Here is a 16,278-nt window from a genome sequence, read left to right as displayed (position 1 = left end):
TTTCGTCATTTTTTGATAGCATCTACTTTTATGTAGTGCTACTTTATTTTTACACTGTAGAATTGCTGCTTTACTTCAGTAAACTGCACTTCCTACTGGCACCAGTACTTTGCATTAGATTATTTTAGACTTCTTTGCATTATTTTGTTTATGATCTTCGTCCCCCCCCCGACCCACAGAAAAAAAAAATACAAATTCAGACCAACAGAAACTGTATCCGAGACATTTATTTCAAGACTGCGATACAAACGATAAACGTTAAAAAGGCACAGTCTGAGATCTAAATGTAAACAAACCACCACAGTTTTAAAGCACAAGCACTTTCTCTTCTATTGCTCCTGTAATAACTGAGGAAAAAATAAGGGACAATTTAAAAAGTTTTAAAAAAAACTATTATCAGCTGAGAAGCTCTTTCAATGAAATATTACATTTAAAAACATTTACAACAAGAAAAACTATGAGATGTTTCAACGAGCAAACTTCCTCTCAAATAAGCAGCTAATTTTCTATCTTCTGATACAACACACTGTAACAAGAAGTTGACTTTCCATGTCATTCAAATATATTCTACTAACATCCATATTGGAGTGATTCTTTTTTTTTTTTTTTTTTAACACATGACTTAAATATAATGTAATTGACCTTTTAAGAAATGTTTGGAAAACATTGAAATATGACGCTTGGACCTTAAAAAAAGTCCCACTATTGAAAAAAACAAAATATATGTACAAAATAAAAGCTCCCAGATAAATACCGCATACATAATGTTCACTTCACCAACACGCTGCCTCAGTTTTTACCCTCCTGCACAATATTTTGTTCTGAAAAAGTAATAAAATAGTCCTGAGTGGAGCGAGGAAAGAAGCTATTATTGCACAATTTAAAAGTGAGAGTTCAATCTGTTTTGAGAAAGCTTTCTGCGTCAGCTGTCCGGCAACTAAACTATTGACAAACGAGACCCCCGCTGATCCTCGGTGACGAACCAACATCTCTCACGGAACAGAAAAGCTTCGGTCCAGACGGGACAAAAGTCTTCTTTCAAGTCTCCTCAAGTAGCTTCCGAAGGTTTCTTTGAATCTAGGGTTTAGAAACGAGAAGGACATCTAAAAACATGCTCGGATAATTTTATTTTTATTAAACTCATATTGACTGTTAACTACTGCAGGTACTCCCCATAGTCTTGTTCGCAATTTGACGAGGAGATCAATACCTCTTCTACATCTGTCCGTTATATACAAACCTGCAGCCAGCACATGGTTAGCTTAGCTTAGCACAAACACTGGAAACGGGGGGAAACAGCTAGCCTGGCGTTGACTTCCTACTCCCACCTCTAAAGCTGGCAAATGAACAGGTTTGTTCAACCATTAAAAGCTAGTTACACCCTGTCTAATTCCTGCTGGGATAATCAGAGTGCTAAACCTAAATACAAGTGCAACACCCAACGCCCACGGAGGGCAAGGCTCTGCTCTACCGCCTCACTATATTGGATGTGTAGATTCTCAAATCAAGTTAAAAACATACGGAGAGCTTGCCAATGGTTGCATGAATGGATTCTCCCGCATAATCACATGGTTGAAAGCTGCGACCCACACGACATAGATGCAAGATGGTGATCGAATTAACAACGAGATCTTTATTTTTCTTTTTGATGGGTTGTAAAACTCTGTATAAACAGATGCAGGCTCTGTAGCGTCTAGATAACAAGCTCATGGATCAATAGCTCATTCCCCCCTCTCTTTTTGTATCTTTGAACAGAGCCAGGCTAGCTGTTTCCCCTCGTTTCCACTGTGTATGCTAAGCTAAGCTAACTGTCGCCATACTATTTCTTTACAGTAACAAAATAAATCTGTAATTTATTTGATTAAATTCAGCACTTTAATGCTGGGTTAACAGCTGCCCAGAGATCAGTGTGAAATGTTGTGTGTTTTCATACATGATATGAACACACATTAAAAAGAATACTTCACCCACAACATGATAATTGGCTCATCAATTACTCATCCAAATGTTGCCTTGACTTTTTGTACAAAACGTTGTTTTTATAGGAGAATTCAAAAAAGTATTGATGGAATAAAAGTAAATTGTTCCGCGTTTAACGACACTTAAAACTTAAAATAAAAACATTTCCAAACTCTGTGCGGTATTAATACAAGTCTCACTTAACCAGTCGCAAAACATGCATCTTCGGCGAAACCTCACTATTTAAAACACGTTTGGACTCGTTCGCCCGCCCAAGCGTGTTTTAATAATTATTCAAAATAACACGAGTTACGGGTAAAACATTATTTTAGAGAGACTTTTTAAAAAAAAAATGTTTTAAGTGACCATGTTTGTTGTGCAAGAGCATGAAAACTGGACAAACCTTTTCTAGCTTGAACAAGTTGGAAGATAGTTCTCCATAAATCTCTGCATTCACTTCTTCCTGAGGCCGGTGACTCACCGCGTGTCTGCAACAACCAACACATGCACTAGAATCATTAAACCGACTAATGACGCATCATCACCCCCAAAAAAAACCCCAGCAAGGAGTGAGTTTGTTCATCGTTTTGATGACTCAGACATCACCTCGGCGACGTGTGAATCCGGCTCTTACTCTTTACGGATGTGTTGCCCCACCGACACCAAGGAGTTCAAACGGTGCTCGAGAGCCACGATCTTGAACGCCATGTAACAGGAGGACAAGACGAGAACGCCGACTCTGTGAAGGGACGCACGCAAAAAAGGCATTCAGACAGTTGCCGACACGCCCCCCAAAAAAATGACCATTGTCTTGTCACGTTAAGGTTACTCACAAAAACAAATAGAGGAGCAGGATGGCTTGTAAGGACAAGGGCTGCGAGGGCTTGTCTTTGAGCTTTGGAGACCCTACGAGGAAAAGCAAAAAGAAAGAATAAAAAAAATATATATATATTTTGATAGTTTTAGGAAATATATATTTAATGCATTAGAGGAAAAGATTGAAACAGCAAGCCTGTGCTGTGTCTGAATGTCACATAACTCACCTACCAGCACCTCTACATGTAATTAATTAACACATTGTGTCTCGTTTATGTAAACGAGATATAACGTTACTTAAAACCTCAACTTTTTGTCTTTTACATTTAGTTTTTGGTGTGTTTATCAAAACACAATGCTGAAGAAACCATATTGCATGTCATTTGTTGAGAACATTATTAAACAACAATAGATCATATATTTGTTTGTGCGATACGTTTGAAGTTTAGCTTAGCTTAGCATAAAGACTGGAAACGGGGGGAAACTGCTAGCCTGGCTCTAGCCCATCAGCGCCTCTGAATCTCACTAATTAACACGTTATCTTGTTTGTGTGTAAGGACACTTGATTCAGGCTAGCCGTTTCCTCCTGTTTCCAGTCTTTATGCTAAGCTAAGCTAACAGGCGGCTGGCTGTAGCTTAGTTCTTACTGTACAGACATGAGAGTGGTATCAATCTTCAATCCGTATTTCTTCCGGGAATCACGGTGTTTATTTTTAACTGAAAGATAACCAGTATCAAAGTACCGTTCTTCTGGGCAGCTCCGTGTTTTTGGCTCTGAGTCTGAAGATGAATGTCCGCGTGGACTGAAACTTCGGCGCTCTTCACTGCACTTAGAAACGTGTCCGGGAGGCCGGTGAAGTCTGCTCCAATGAGAGAAAAGGAAAGGACTCGTGACTCTGGCTGCCAGAGTAAACATTATTAATAGAACTCCGTGTTTACGGATCAACAAGTGCCTTAGGTTGCAAGATGAAAATAAATATAAATATGTTATTTGTCATTCGATAGGATCATCACTGTTTTTTCAACTGTCTTTGCGATAACACAAATAAAAGCCTCCATGGATCAAATTTCACTTGGCTTCCATTCAGCTATGTGCAAAATGAAGGCTGTCTGAGCCACAGTGACACCTGACTCCCGAAGCACATGTGAAGAGAGGAAAAAAGAAAAAAGGTATAGAGTACACGGAGGAATGAGGATGGAGCACGCGCACACACACACACACACACACACACACCAGTTATTTTGTCGTAATCCGGAGTTTGAGAGCCGGAGCTGCTGCTCTCCATCATCTCCTGACGCCTTTGTTGCACAACTCCATCGAGGTCGGAGAAGTCTGCAGAAAGGTCCTGCAGTGCACAAACAGGACCAATACAATATACAATGGGTACCACACACAGAGAAGGGATTGTATAACATGAGAACAAAGTACACACGACAATGAATACATTGCGTACAAAAACATCCCATAAACCTGGGAGGGACAAAGATTTCTGACTGACCAAAGGAAGCAACGTTGGGCATTTCACCCTGAAGCTGTTCTCACAGGAGGAAATAACGGGGCTGCTACCAGTCTTATCCGCCTGGAAGCACATGGAGAACAAAATACATGCATTTTTCTTAAAGCAGTAATTATTTTTTTGCACACTTAATTATGATCTACTCATATTGTTGCTATGGCTAACGTGTGAGCAAATAGTTGCCTATCTAGAAAGCCAGCAGACATGAAGCAACGTTATGATATGTCTAAAATCGCCTCTTTTAGCTCCGTTTTTGGTCCCCTCCACCTCCTGAAGGAAATAGTTGTCTCTTTAGCTGCTAATCGCTTCACTGTGTTGTTGTTTTTTAAAGTTTATTTTTCTTTAATAAGATATATGTGCCTTTGGATAAAACCAAGCTAGTTGTTTCCCTCTGTTTCCAGTCGTTACGCTAAGCTAAGCTAGCCAGCTGCTGGCAGTATATTTATTCATATTTAGCATAAAGAACGTTTGAGTTATATCAATCTTCTTAAACGCATAAAGTTACTTCCACAAATGTCAAAATATTCCTTAAAATGTCAGCAAGTTATTCTTTTTATTTGTGTTTAGACTGTAAAATATCATAAAATAGTGCAAAAGAGCCCATCACAATTTCCTAGAGGCCACGGTGACGTCTGCAAACTGCATTTTCAGTCAATTTACTGTCATGTTAAAAAAAATGTAGGATGCTGGAAAATGAAAATGTTTCATATTTGGGCTATTTGGGCACCGAATAGTCGTAGACGAATGTTCTGACGATCTTGTTCACGGCACAATAAAAAAAATGCACTGCGACAAATAAGACGTCCCTTACCTCCAAATGAACGCAGATGGAATTCAGGAGTTTGTAGGTGGTGTTTCGGGAGAGGAAGGAAACAAACACATGCTGGGAAAAAAACAAACGAAACACATAATTTAATAAATCAGAATCACTTTCCTGTTGATGTCAGATAAACCGTCTTCTCACCTGATCGCTTATCGTTTCGATCACGAGGGCGTTTGGCACCAACAGTGCCGTTTTAGTTTTTTTGATGAACGTCACAGACACCACTGGGATGGAAATCTGTAAAAAAAATACAATATATATATATATATATATATATATAGACGTATAAGTCTCTGTAGTTGACCCATGGAAGATGAGCTTTATCACAGTGGCGTACGTACCTTGGTGTCTCTGCCAAAGACTTTGGAGTGGAAGCAGATCCAGTTATCGGAGAGGAACATTCTGCCCTGATATAAAATGTCTCTCTGCAGGGCGCACGTGTAGCCTGTCGGCGAACAAACGGGCGCTGAGTATCGTCTCTTCGCTTCTTTTACGTCGTGAGAAGAGGGACTCTTAAAACTTACTTTGTTTGAGGAGCTCCTCTCTTGGGATCTCCTTGAATAACTTGTGATACTGGGCGTTTGGCTTCGATAACTGAACAAACAAAAAAAACGAGGCATTTTTGTACATTTTTTTTGTCGACAAACTGCAAAAAAAAAACAAGTGTAAAAATGTGATAAGAGTTCGTGGATTGGACGTGTCCGTACTTGACTGTGCTGAGATTTCTTCCTCTCGAACTTTGTTTCACAGTCACTGGGACTCAGCGCTGGCGCGAGCGGCTCCACTGGTTTCAATCTGACAAATAAAAACGCATCATTAGCCAACAACTTTATTTTTTTTACATGTCCTTCATTTGTCTTTGCATAGTGTCAGCGGGCAGTTACATAAGAGCTGTTTACACAGCAACAGTCAGATATGTAAACAGCACTTTGTCCACGCATACAACAGTCAGGTGGAATTATAGAGCTGCTTCGACTTCAATAACCAGTCTGAACAAACATAAGATTATATGTTCTTCTATAGATTTCTTCAGGGGGTTGCTAAATTATAATGTCAGCCTTTGAAATTAGCTTTTCTTACCATAATGGCCGCATAACAAGACAAAGACAGTATTTATTTAGTAAGAATATTTAGATTTTGTTGTTTTAAAAAAGGGAGAGAAACTAATGTGTAATGTTGCGCGTGCTCTCAGTGAGACAACTTGTTTACATACATAGAAAGTTAAAATTAATCTAATTATCGCCTCGATTAACTGCGAGAAAGAAGGTGAAACAATATCTTACAGATATGTGCAGCTATAGTTGTTGTTATCATATCGTTTAATAAGCTTAGCAGCCACTCAGAGGACAATCAATAACCTTCCCTCACCTCATGCTGGCTGGTTTCCTCTTGCTCTCCGGCGGGTCCGCCTCGGAGTCCGGACACAGCTGGAAGTCTCCAGGTGACCCTCCGGGCCTCCTCGGCCTCCTCTCCCCTCCAGGATCCAGCTCAGACCTGCACACGTCACACGGGGACACCTCGGCTCATCGATCAGCTGCTCCACGCCGTCTTCTCAACACATCCAAGTATGCGGACTACTTTATTCATAACGCGGAGCGTTTATTCTCCTCGATGCCCGGTGAACAAAAAATATCTGCTCATATTCCCGTGCCACGTACACGCGACGCGCGCATATGTTTAAAAAATAAAAATAAAAATAAAAAGCGTTGCAGAGTCCTTTTTTAATTTCGAAAAGAAAAAAAGAAGAAAACTAAATGCAAATAAACCCGACAATGCGTGAGGCCTGGAACGCAACACGGGGCCCTTTCCTCTCCATCTTTTTTTTTTTTTTTTTTTTCCCCCAAAACTTACCGATTCCCCCGGGACTCCCGGTTGAAAAGTTGCTCCGGGGCGGAGAGCAGCGGGGTCGGAGGTCTGTCCGCCTGCTCGGCCATCAGCACCATGTTCAGTTCATGTCTTCCTCGTCCATCGGGTCCGACACACACACACACAGAAGCCTCCAGGAAGCCTTGGCACGGAAAGTTTCTTTCTTTTTTTTTTTTTTTTGGGAATCGGTGGAGCTAGAAGTCCGGTGGGGGAGGAGCCGGGGAAGAGGGGAGGAGGGAGCAGCGGGGAACAACATCAGGGAACAAGGGGGGGAAGAAAGAAGCCTGCTGGTGCTGTTTTGGCTCGTCTTATAAACTTTGCAGAGAAACATTATTATATATAATAAAGTATAGATGGATATGAAGTTGTGGGGGGGGGGGGGGGGGGGGGGGGGGTTGTAAAAAGAAGCGCCACCGTCTTCTTGTCCTGACTGCTTTTCAAACTTTAGACATTTAAAAGTTGTTTCAGAGTGTATTAGAGAGAGACCTCCAGCAGGGGGCAGCAGAGACCAGGTGAGCTGTACTTGCAGGCGTGGTTTATGTTTTACTCCCCACGTGACCGCCACAGTGTTAAGAAATACAATATATAGGCCTGGAAGTACTACTAAAGTACTGCACTTAAGTACTGGTTTACTCTACTACATCTCAGAGGGAAATGTTATATATATTAAATTAATTGTATACTTTACAGCTTCAGATTACACAATATAATCAACTCATAAATGATGACATCATATTATAGATTGAACTACGCAGCAGTATATAAAGTAATTCAAATAAGCACATTAATGCATCAATAATATGATATATTTTATTCTGGAACTATAAATTCTGCATAATGAGCACTTTTAATTGTGATACTTTAAGTATATTTGTTTATGGTCATATTCTTTAAAAAAAAAATTGAATACAGGACTTTTACTGTAAAGTATTTGTACACTGTGGTACTGCTACTTTGACTGAAGTAAAGAATAATGAGTACTTCTTTCACTGTACTTGAGTACAGTCTTGAGGTACTTGAGGTACTACTATTGTACTTTTCACTCCACTATATGTATTCGATACCATGCCATACTTTTACATAGGTTTTTACATAAAACAAAAGGATAAGATCATACAATAAAATGTACACTTAAAAGATTACACTTTGGGTTTCCAGTATTTTGTTGCTTGTCTATTTTTTACTCAAAAGCAGTAGCCTATCTGGTTTGGGCTCATCGGAAAAATTAACGGGCTCATTAAAAGCGTTTAATTTCTTTATTGCTCAAATAGATTTTTGGGCAACTTCCACAGCAGATGTTGAGCGTAGAGCTAAATTATTTTAACAGCCAAAATTTATTAATTAATTATTGTCCAATAGGCCAAATGTCTAAAACATTTACACCTCTATTGTTATTCAGATGTATGACACTGTCTACGTGTATCGAGCCTGCACTTCCTGTCTTTGACCTCCAGGTGTTGCTGTTGCAGCGTTTAATGAAATGAAAACATCAGTTATTTTGGAGGAAAAGACTTCATTAAAGTATCAAGGAGACGATGGCACAGCCGGCGATGCAAGCTAGCAGTTAGCTAGCTAGCAGCTAGTTAGCCGCCCATTAATCATGGCTGACAAGCAACACACGGGGGTCAAAGGTCAGAATGCTGACAGAAGACTCGGTTATAAACTGCCTGCTTGTGCACAGAGCTGGGAGACATGGAGAGTTTGTTTACCGGCAAAGAAATGTGACCGGAGTTGATGTAAAGTGCTATAAAAATTACGACAATTCACCGACAATAGTTACATAAATAGTAAATATAATATGAATGTCCAACTGATCACAGTGAAGGTAAAAATAAAAGTTTGAGTAAAAAGTAGAAAAGTACCACGTATCAAAAGTCAAGACAGATTTATGTTATTGTATATTACATTTTAATGCATTAACTACTTAATATAGAGTTAATTGGGCATTTAAATCCGTAACAATAGTTCATATTTTGTAAGACGGGTCCAACATTTTCATGGTTATTTCCAAAATATTTCAAATTAGTACAATTTAAATGAAGGAATTTAAATACTTTCCATTGTAAATCTAGTCTGTTTGTCAGTAAAAATAAAAATAATAACTTGGGTTTAAATGATGCTTTAATTTCAAGGAATATTACTAAGTTCCCAATATTATAGTACCAAATTACACAGTTCTTTACAATAACCTTTTAAGTAAACTATATTAGCAAATGGAATGCCTACATAATAAAGTATAAAAGGAGTAAAACGTGGAATATATTCCTATAAAAATGTGATTATACTGGAAATACTGGCGCCAAGCTAGCTGTTCCCCCCTGCTTCCAGTCTTCATGCTAAACTAAGCTAACCCACTCATCACTGTATAGCTTCACATTCAGCGTATACAGACATGAAAGTCTCTGAATATTTCCCAAAACAATTCCTTCTAAAGGCCGGTTTAAAAAAAAAAAAAAAAGATTATTAGATTACACGTGAAAGATGAGCGTCTTTTTCTGCCGCCTTTGCCTTCTGACAAAAAAACATCTCGTCCTTTTCAGAGCCTGTCAAGATATCCCAGCACAGAAAGACAGAGAACAAGGCCGGCACAGAGAAAAGCTGCTGCTGCTGCTGTGTGTGGAGGGAGAGAGTGCACACACACAAAAAAAAAAAGAAGAGGAAAAATTGGTACTCGTGACGGGGGGAAGATTGAAGTCCTGTTAAGTGCTCTGCTTGAAAGCATGTCTGGCCTCATTAGCTGTCAGTTGTAACAATACTGAACTGGCAGTGAAGACAGGTTGGAGTCTAGTGGTCATAAATCACTCCTCGACAGCCGCCTGACAAGCTGGGAACCAGTACACAGGCACGGGCACCCTCTCGGCCTGTCAAGACACCCCGCACCAAGGCACACTGTAATCTGACGAAAATCATCGCCCTGAAATTACATAGAGCCTGGAGGAAAAGGGGCAGGGGGGGGGGAATTAAAAAAAAGAAGAAAGTGGTTGTTTTGTCAGAAGGAAATTGCTTCTATTTCACACGTATGTGCACTCGTATGAAACCCCTGCGTGGCCGTGGCCATTAGCTAAATGAGCGGTGGCTGCAGTGACTTCTGCAGGGAGGAGGAGGTGGAGGAGGGGGCGGTGGAGGGGGAGGGGGGAGTAAAGAGCGAGGCCAGCAGGTCATTAATCACGGTCCCCTGACATGCAGAGCAGGAGGCCAAGGCTCCCCTATACATACAGCTGCTGGGCCACACTCAATGCAATGTGTTGACCCTCGTTGCCCCCCCCCCCCCCCACACCCCCCACACCCACACCCACACACACACACACACACACTCCCAGCGCCTGTGGCTCTCATCTGTCCAACTCCCTCTCCATTTCTGTCACTCACTTGAGCTGTCAGACCTCCTCTTGACCAACCGCAGAGCAGGTTTTTAAAAATTTTTTTTAACTTTTCACTTGAGTCAGTAAATACAATGTTTTTTAGTTATTTTTTTATTTTTTGTTTTAAGCCTCGCTATAACGTGACGGCTCCAGCACTTTGGTCCAGGTAAAAACCTCAAAATACGATGGTCGGGGAATCGGGTGCAGACGTTCAGATTAATCCTTCGTGACTCTCGGTGATCCCCTGACATTTCCTCCAGCTCCACCAGGTTGACATTTGTTTTGAAACGTCTCAACGATTTATTGGATGGATTGCCATGAAATCCACTACGGACCTTTGTGCCACCCTCAGCGCTATACGTCTGCGCGTCGAAGGCCGTCGTAGGTTAAAGAAGAATGCTGTGAGGAGGAATTTAAGGATTTTAAGAGATTAAAGTCGTTCAGTTACAAGAAAATAAAAGATTTGGATATTCTCAAGAAGTAAATTTACGAGACAAAAAGCGATTCTGAGATTCTGCGAAAAAATATCAGATATTTTCTGAGATTAAAGTGGTAAATATATATATAAAAATCAATCTTTTTAAATATTTTTAATAGATTTGCGAGATTAAATCAAACCGCAGACGTTAACCTGAACCGCAAGTGCAACATATGAAAGATATACATATACACATAACGTGTATAAGTATCTTTTAGGACATTCGCCTCACTCAAAAATACATAAGAACGCTATTTAATATATTTGAGTGTTTCATCTCGACAATGTTAATCCTGTAACAGTAGCTGTATTTATGTTTATTTAACACACTTGCCATACATGTGTATACAATCTGACAATTCATCATAATTGTGTTTGGTTATGCAGCTGCTATTGAAAGAAAATGGAGAGAAAAGTGTACAGTATCCAACAATAAGATGCAATAAAAAAAAGATACTTTGGTTTCTGAACAAAAAAACCTGCAAAACTAACGACATTCCCATCAACCAAAGCTGTTTAATTGCGTTTGATTAGATAAATTAGCATGAAAAACAACAATATCACGGCTAAACATCAGCGTGCTAGCGCTGCCGCGGTTAGCATTTAGCTCTGCGAGTAGATCATATTCATGCGGTATCTTTAGTCGTTACTCGAGTTGTTTTCATCCCTCACAAAACAACTCGGCTTCCCTAATCTCTTGGTTGCCACAGCTCTTTTTTTTAAAAACTTTATATATATATTTAAAAAGACACTGGCTATTGTAGTGAGAGGTGAGGGCCGGGTCGGTTGGTCTGAGTGAATCCCGGGTGCAGTTTGACAGCTCCGGTGATTAATGATGACAGACTGTGGAGCTGCTCCTTCATCACATGACAAGCCTTTAACCTCTCAATCGGCCTCAACGCCGCGCACAGAAAGAAAGAAAGAAAGACATTTTTTTTGTTGAAAAAAAGCCCAAAGAAACGACGGGAGGAAATCTCAGAGACAGTGAAACAGGGTTTTTTTCTAAACATTAAAATCATTAAGTCACAAATTGCAAACATCTGCGGCGATACTTTGTGTGTATTGTGTGTGAGTTTACGGGAGAGCAGACGTCTGCCGCCCAGAAACAAACTCCTCCGCTTTCATTTTGTCTTCCCTCCAGCTTTATCACTTCATCCATCATCCCGCGATGAGGCCTTTTCTTTCTTCGAGCGGTCCAAAAATAAAGAGGACACAGATGTCAGCCGATGCTACATTGATGTTTCTAAAAACAAAACCCGAAAAATAAAACACCGTGAAGCCATAACTTACATCCACCCACAGACACGGAGAGAGAGAGAGAGAGAAAAAACACATTTAGACGGAGCTGCTCACAATGTGTACTTCTACTTTACTCCATTTTATGCTAATTTGTATTTCCATTCATTTGATGGTTGTGTACATTTGCAAATTCAGATAGACAAAACTTTTCTTAATACTGTTTGAATGAATTACTTTGACTTGAGTATTTCTACACTGTTACACTCTTATTTAAGTAAAAGATCAGAGTACTTCATCCACGACAGTTTAAGTATACTTTAATTCTACTTTTACTTTTCCTGTACTGTTACTAAAGTTACTTTTTTGAATGCACGGCTTTTACTTGTATTTACGTTACTACATTTACTTAAGTAAAAGATCAGAGTACTTCTTCCACCACAGTTTAAGTATACTACTCCTGTACTTTTACTAAAGTTACTTTTTGAATGCACAACTTTTATTTGTAACAGAGTATTTCTACACTGTTATACTCTTATTTAAGTCAAAAAAAACAGTACTGTTTAAGTAGATTGTTGTTAATACTTTAGTTATTAAAGTTGTATTTACTTAAGTAACATTTTCAAAGCAAGGCTTTCACTTGAAACAGAGTATTTACGTTGCTACTTTTACTTAAGTAAAAGATCAGAGTACTTCTTCCACCACTGTTTAAGTATACTTTAACTCTAGTACTCCTGTACTTTTACTAAAGTAACATTTTGAATGCACGACTTTTACTTGTAACAGAGTATTTCTACACTGTTATACTCTTATTTAAGTAAAATATCACAGTACTGTTTAAGTAGATTGTTGTTAATACTTTAGTTATTAAAGTTTTACTTACTTAAGGAACATTTTGAAAGCAAGGCTTTCACTTGAAACAGAGTATATACGTTGCTACTTTTACTTAAGTAAAAGTACTTCTTCTAAGAGTACTTATTCCACCACAGATTAAGTAGAGGTGGAAATACTTTTACTCTTATTTAAGTAAAAGAGTACTTCTTCCACCACTGTTTAAGTAGATTGTTGTTAACACGTTGGTACTTTTACCCCAGTAACACTTTGAAAGCAAGGTTTTCACTTGAAACGGAGTATTTCTACACCGTTACGTTGTTACTTTTACTGAAGTAAAGGATCAGTGAGTACTTCCTCCAACGACCTCTCGCTCCTCACGTCTGCCGTTTAAAAAAAAGATGTCGACAGAGGGAGTTTAGTGGTGTACAAGAGGGCAAACGCAATTATGGTTTCTTTGCTAATGTGCATGAACCCAGCTGGTTTTGATCCGGCTGAGCTCTGAAGGGCTCCGAGCTCAGTTGTCAGCTCTCATGCATCACAGACCCGGTGCTTAACGGAAAGACGTGCTTTGGCAGCGACCAGCGGAGGCCTGGAGCCCAGCGGGTGCTGCTGGGTTAGCCACATGTAGAGGAGGGGGTGGTGGTGGGGTGGGGGGTGTTGGTGACACCATCCTCTTCCTGCTGCATCTGGATCCTCACGGTCACATTCCCTCATTCCTTTTGGTTTTTCACCCTCTTCATGAACGTAATTGGCCGGCGTGACCCAACGCCACAGACCTGGGAGGTCAGAAGAGAAAGGCTCCAAAATACACACACACACACACACACACACACACACACACATACACGTTTTGTAGGCAACGGAAAGAAAAGAAAAAAAGTTTTAAAAAAGCCCAAACCAGAATGAGAGAAAGAGATGCCTGCATGGAAATAAGCAGACATGATTACTCAAATACAGTCATTAAGGAGGAAATGTTGTTTTTCAGGCTGTCAGGATGATTAATGAGGGACAGAAAATCCACTCAAATGCTGTTGTTTAGTCTAACCAGCAGACCCGATCTCTGCCACTAACGTAGAACAGACAGGATGTGTGTGTGTGTGTGTGTGTGTGTGTGTGTGTGTGTGTGTGTGTGTGTGTGTGTGTGTGTGTGTGCGTGTTAGTGTGTGTGTGTGTGTGTTGGCTTGTTTTTACCAGTCCTTTGGGGACATAATTGTGATTACAAAGCAACATTGTGGGGACACGAAATTGCGTGTGCCCATCACGTAAATCATTACATGTTAAGGTTTAAAGTTAGGGTAAGGTTAGGGTGGCAAGGGTTAGGGTGGCAAGGGTTAGGGTGGCAAGGGTTAGGGTGGTACGATTAGGGTGGTACGGTTAGGGTGGTACGGTTAGGGTGGCAAGGTTAGGGTGGCAAGGGTTAGGGTGGTAAGGTTAGGGTGGCAAGGTTAGGGTGGCAAGGGTTAGGGTGGTACGATTAGGGTGGTACGGTTAGGGTGGTACGGTTAGGGTGGCAAGGTTAGGGTGGCAAGGGTTAGGGTGGTAAGGTTAGGGTGGCAAGGTTAGGGTGGCAAGGGTTAGGGTGGTAAGGTTAGGGTGGCAAGGGTTAGGGTGCTACGGTTAGGATGGCAAGGTTAGGGTGGCAAGGGTTAGGGTGGTAAGGTTAGGGTGGCAAGGTTAGGGTGGCAAGGGTTAGGGTGGTAAGGTTAGGGTGGCAAGGGTTAGGGTGCTACGGTTAGGGTGGCAAGGTTAGGGTGGCAAGGGTTAGGGTGGTAAGGTTAGGGTGGCAAGGGTTAGGGTGGTAAGGGTTAGGGTGGTACGGTTAGGATGGCAAGGTTAGGGTGGCAAGGGTTAGGGTGGTAAGGTTAGGGTGGTAAAGTTAGGTCGGTAAGGTTAGGGTGGTAAGGTTTAGGGTGGTAAGGTTAGGCTGGTAAGGGTTAGGGTGGTAAGGGTTAGGGTGGTAAGGTTAGGGTGGCAAGGGTTAGGGTGGTAAGGTTAGGCCGGTAAGGGTTAGGGTGGTAAGGGTTAGGGTGGTAAGGGTCAGGGTGGCAAGGTTAGGCTGGTAAGGGTTAGGGTGGTAAGGTTAGGGTGGTAAGGTTAGGCTGGTAAGGGTTAGGGTGGTACGGTTAGGGTGGTAAGGGTTAGGGTGGTAAGGTTAGGCTGGTAAGGGTTAGGGTGGTAAGGTTAGGGTGGTAAGGGTTAGGGTGGTAAGGTTAGGCCGGTAAGGGTTAGGGTGGTAAGGGTTAGGGTGGTAAGGGTCAGGGTGGCAAGGTTAGGCTGGTAAGGGTTAGGGTGGTAAGGTTAGGGTGGTAAGGTTAGGCTGGTAAGGGTTAGGGTGGTAAGGTTAGGGTGGTAAGGTTAGGGTGGTAAGGTTAGGCTGGTAAGGGTTAGGGTGGTAAGGTTAGGCTGGTAAGGTTTGGGTGGTAAGGGTTAGGGTGGTAAGGTTAGGCTGGTAAGGTTAGGGTGGTAAGGGTTAGGGTGGTAAGGTTAGGGTGGTAAGGTTAGGGTGGTAAGGTTAGGGTGAGTCTCCAGGAAACTAACATAATCAATGTAATGTCCCCAAAAGTAATGTGTGTGTGTGTGTGTGTGTGTGTGTGTGTGTGTGTGTGTGTGTGTGTGTGTGTGTGTGTGTGTGTGCGTGCGTGCGTGTGTGTGTGTGTGTGTGTGTTGAATCACCAAAATAATGTAGAATGGGAAGCTGGAGAGGCAAAGTGCTACAAAACAGTAATATAGAGTGTGTGTGACACTGAATCTCACTGTTTACTCACTTAATAATATTTATAATAATTAAAGCTGCGGGCAGCGATGTTCGGGCCCTCGCACCTTGGCGCCCGTCGGCGCTACTGACGCGTGCTTCCTGCATGGAGTGAGCCTGGAAATGACGCTTTAGAAACTTCCTGTATCCACTGCGTGGACAACACGCGTCAACAAGCATTACGTTGCTCTCTGTCAACTGTAGACAACGTCAAGTAAACGCCATCTGAACCGGATGCTGTTTGTCACATAACACTGACTTCCTGTTGCCAGTAGGTGGCGCTGGGACTCTAAGTGCATCCTGTGCCAGCCCGGAGGAGGTCACAATTGAACCAATCAATTTACCTTGGAACGACGTGCCTATAATGCATCAAACACATACTTTGCATAATACATCATGATCTGCTTCACGTGGCACATTCACTGAGGAGTGTTAGTGGCTCAATTTAGCTGTGTCAAAACTTATAATCTGAGATCTCTGTAATTGCCAAACACACAAGTTTGTGCTCGTTCCAAAAGATTTTTGATCTCCTGTAACAAAAACAATGAAACATACTGCTTTATGCAAACTTGCATTAATGAAGGAGAAAGCCTCTCAACTGCACGTGTGCTTTGATTGACAGGCGTAGCAACAGT

The 16,278-nt window shown here is 41.3% G+C and overlaps 1 protein-coding gene across 2 annotated transcripts; it reads right to left on the bottom strand.

Moving 5' to 3' along the window:
• Window positions 1-212: 212 nt before the first annotated feature.
• On the bottom strand, window positions 213-7,162 carry LOC117740994 (GRAM domain-containing protein 2B-like). Of its 2 annotated transcripts, XM_034547720.1 has the most exons (14): window positions 6,967-7,162; window positions 6,484-6,609; window positions 5,823-5,910; window positions 5,640-5,709; window positions 5,457-5,560; window positions 5,257-5,352; window positions 5,104-5,175; window positions 4,275-4,355; window positions 4,010-4,121; window positions 3,519-3,635; window positions 2,793-2,865; window positions 2,594-2,698; window positions 2,363-2,447; window positions 213-1,077 (listed from the first exon to the last, which is right to left on the bottom strand). In XM_034547720.1, the coding sequence occupies exons 1-14, from the start codon at window positions 7,056-7,058 to the stop codon at window positions 1,039-1,041; spliced, it is 1,260 nt and encodes a 419-aa protein (XP_034403611.1). In that variant the 5' UTR covers window positions 7,059-7,162; the 3' UTR covers window positions 213-1,038. The 2 variants fall into 2 exon arrangements, with proteins under 2 accessions (XP_034403611.1, XP_034403612.1); XM_034547721.1 differs by lacking the exon at window positions 213-1,077 and having other exon boundaries at window positions 2,566-2,698; window positions 6,967-7,125.
• Window positions 7,163-16,278: the final 9,116 nt, after the last annotated feature.

The sequence above is a fragment of the Cyclopterus lumpus genome, chromosome 12 (assembly GCF_009769545.1).
Source record: "Cyclopterus lumpus isolate fCycLum1 chromosome 12, fCycLum1.pri, whole genome shotgun sequence".
Classification (NCBI taxonomy): Eukaryota; Metazoa; Chordata; class Actinopteri; order Perciformes; family Cyclopteridae; genus Cyclopterus; species Cyclopterus lumpus.
The sequence above is the reverse complement of the archived record's forward strand: the minus strand, read 5'-3'. Positions and strand labels throughout refer to the sequence as shown.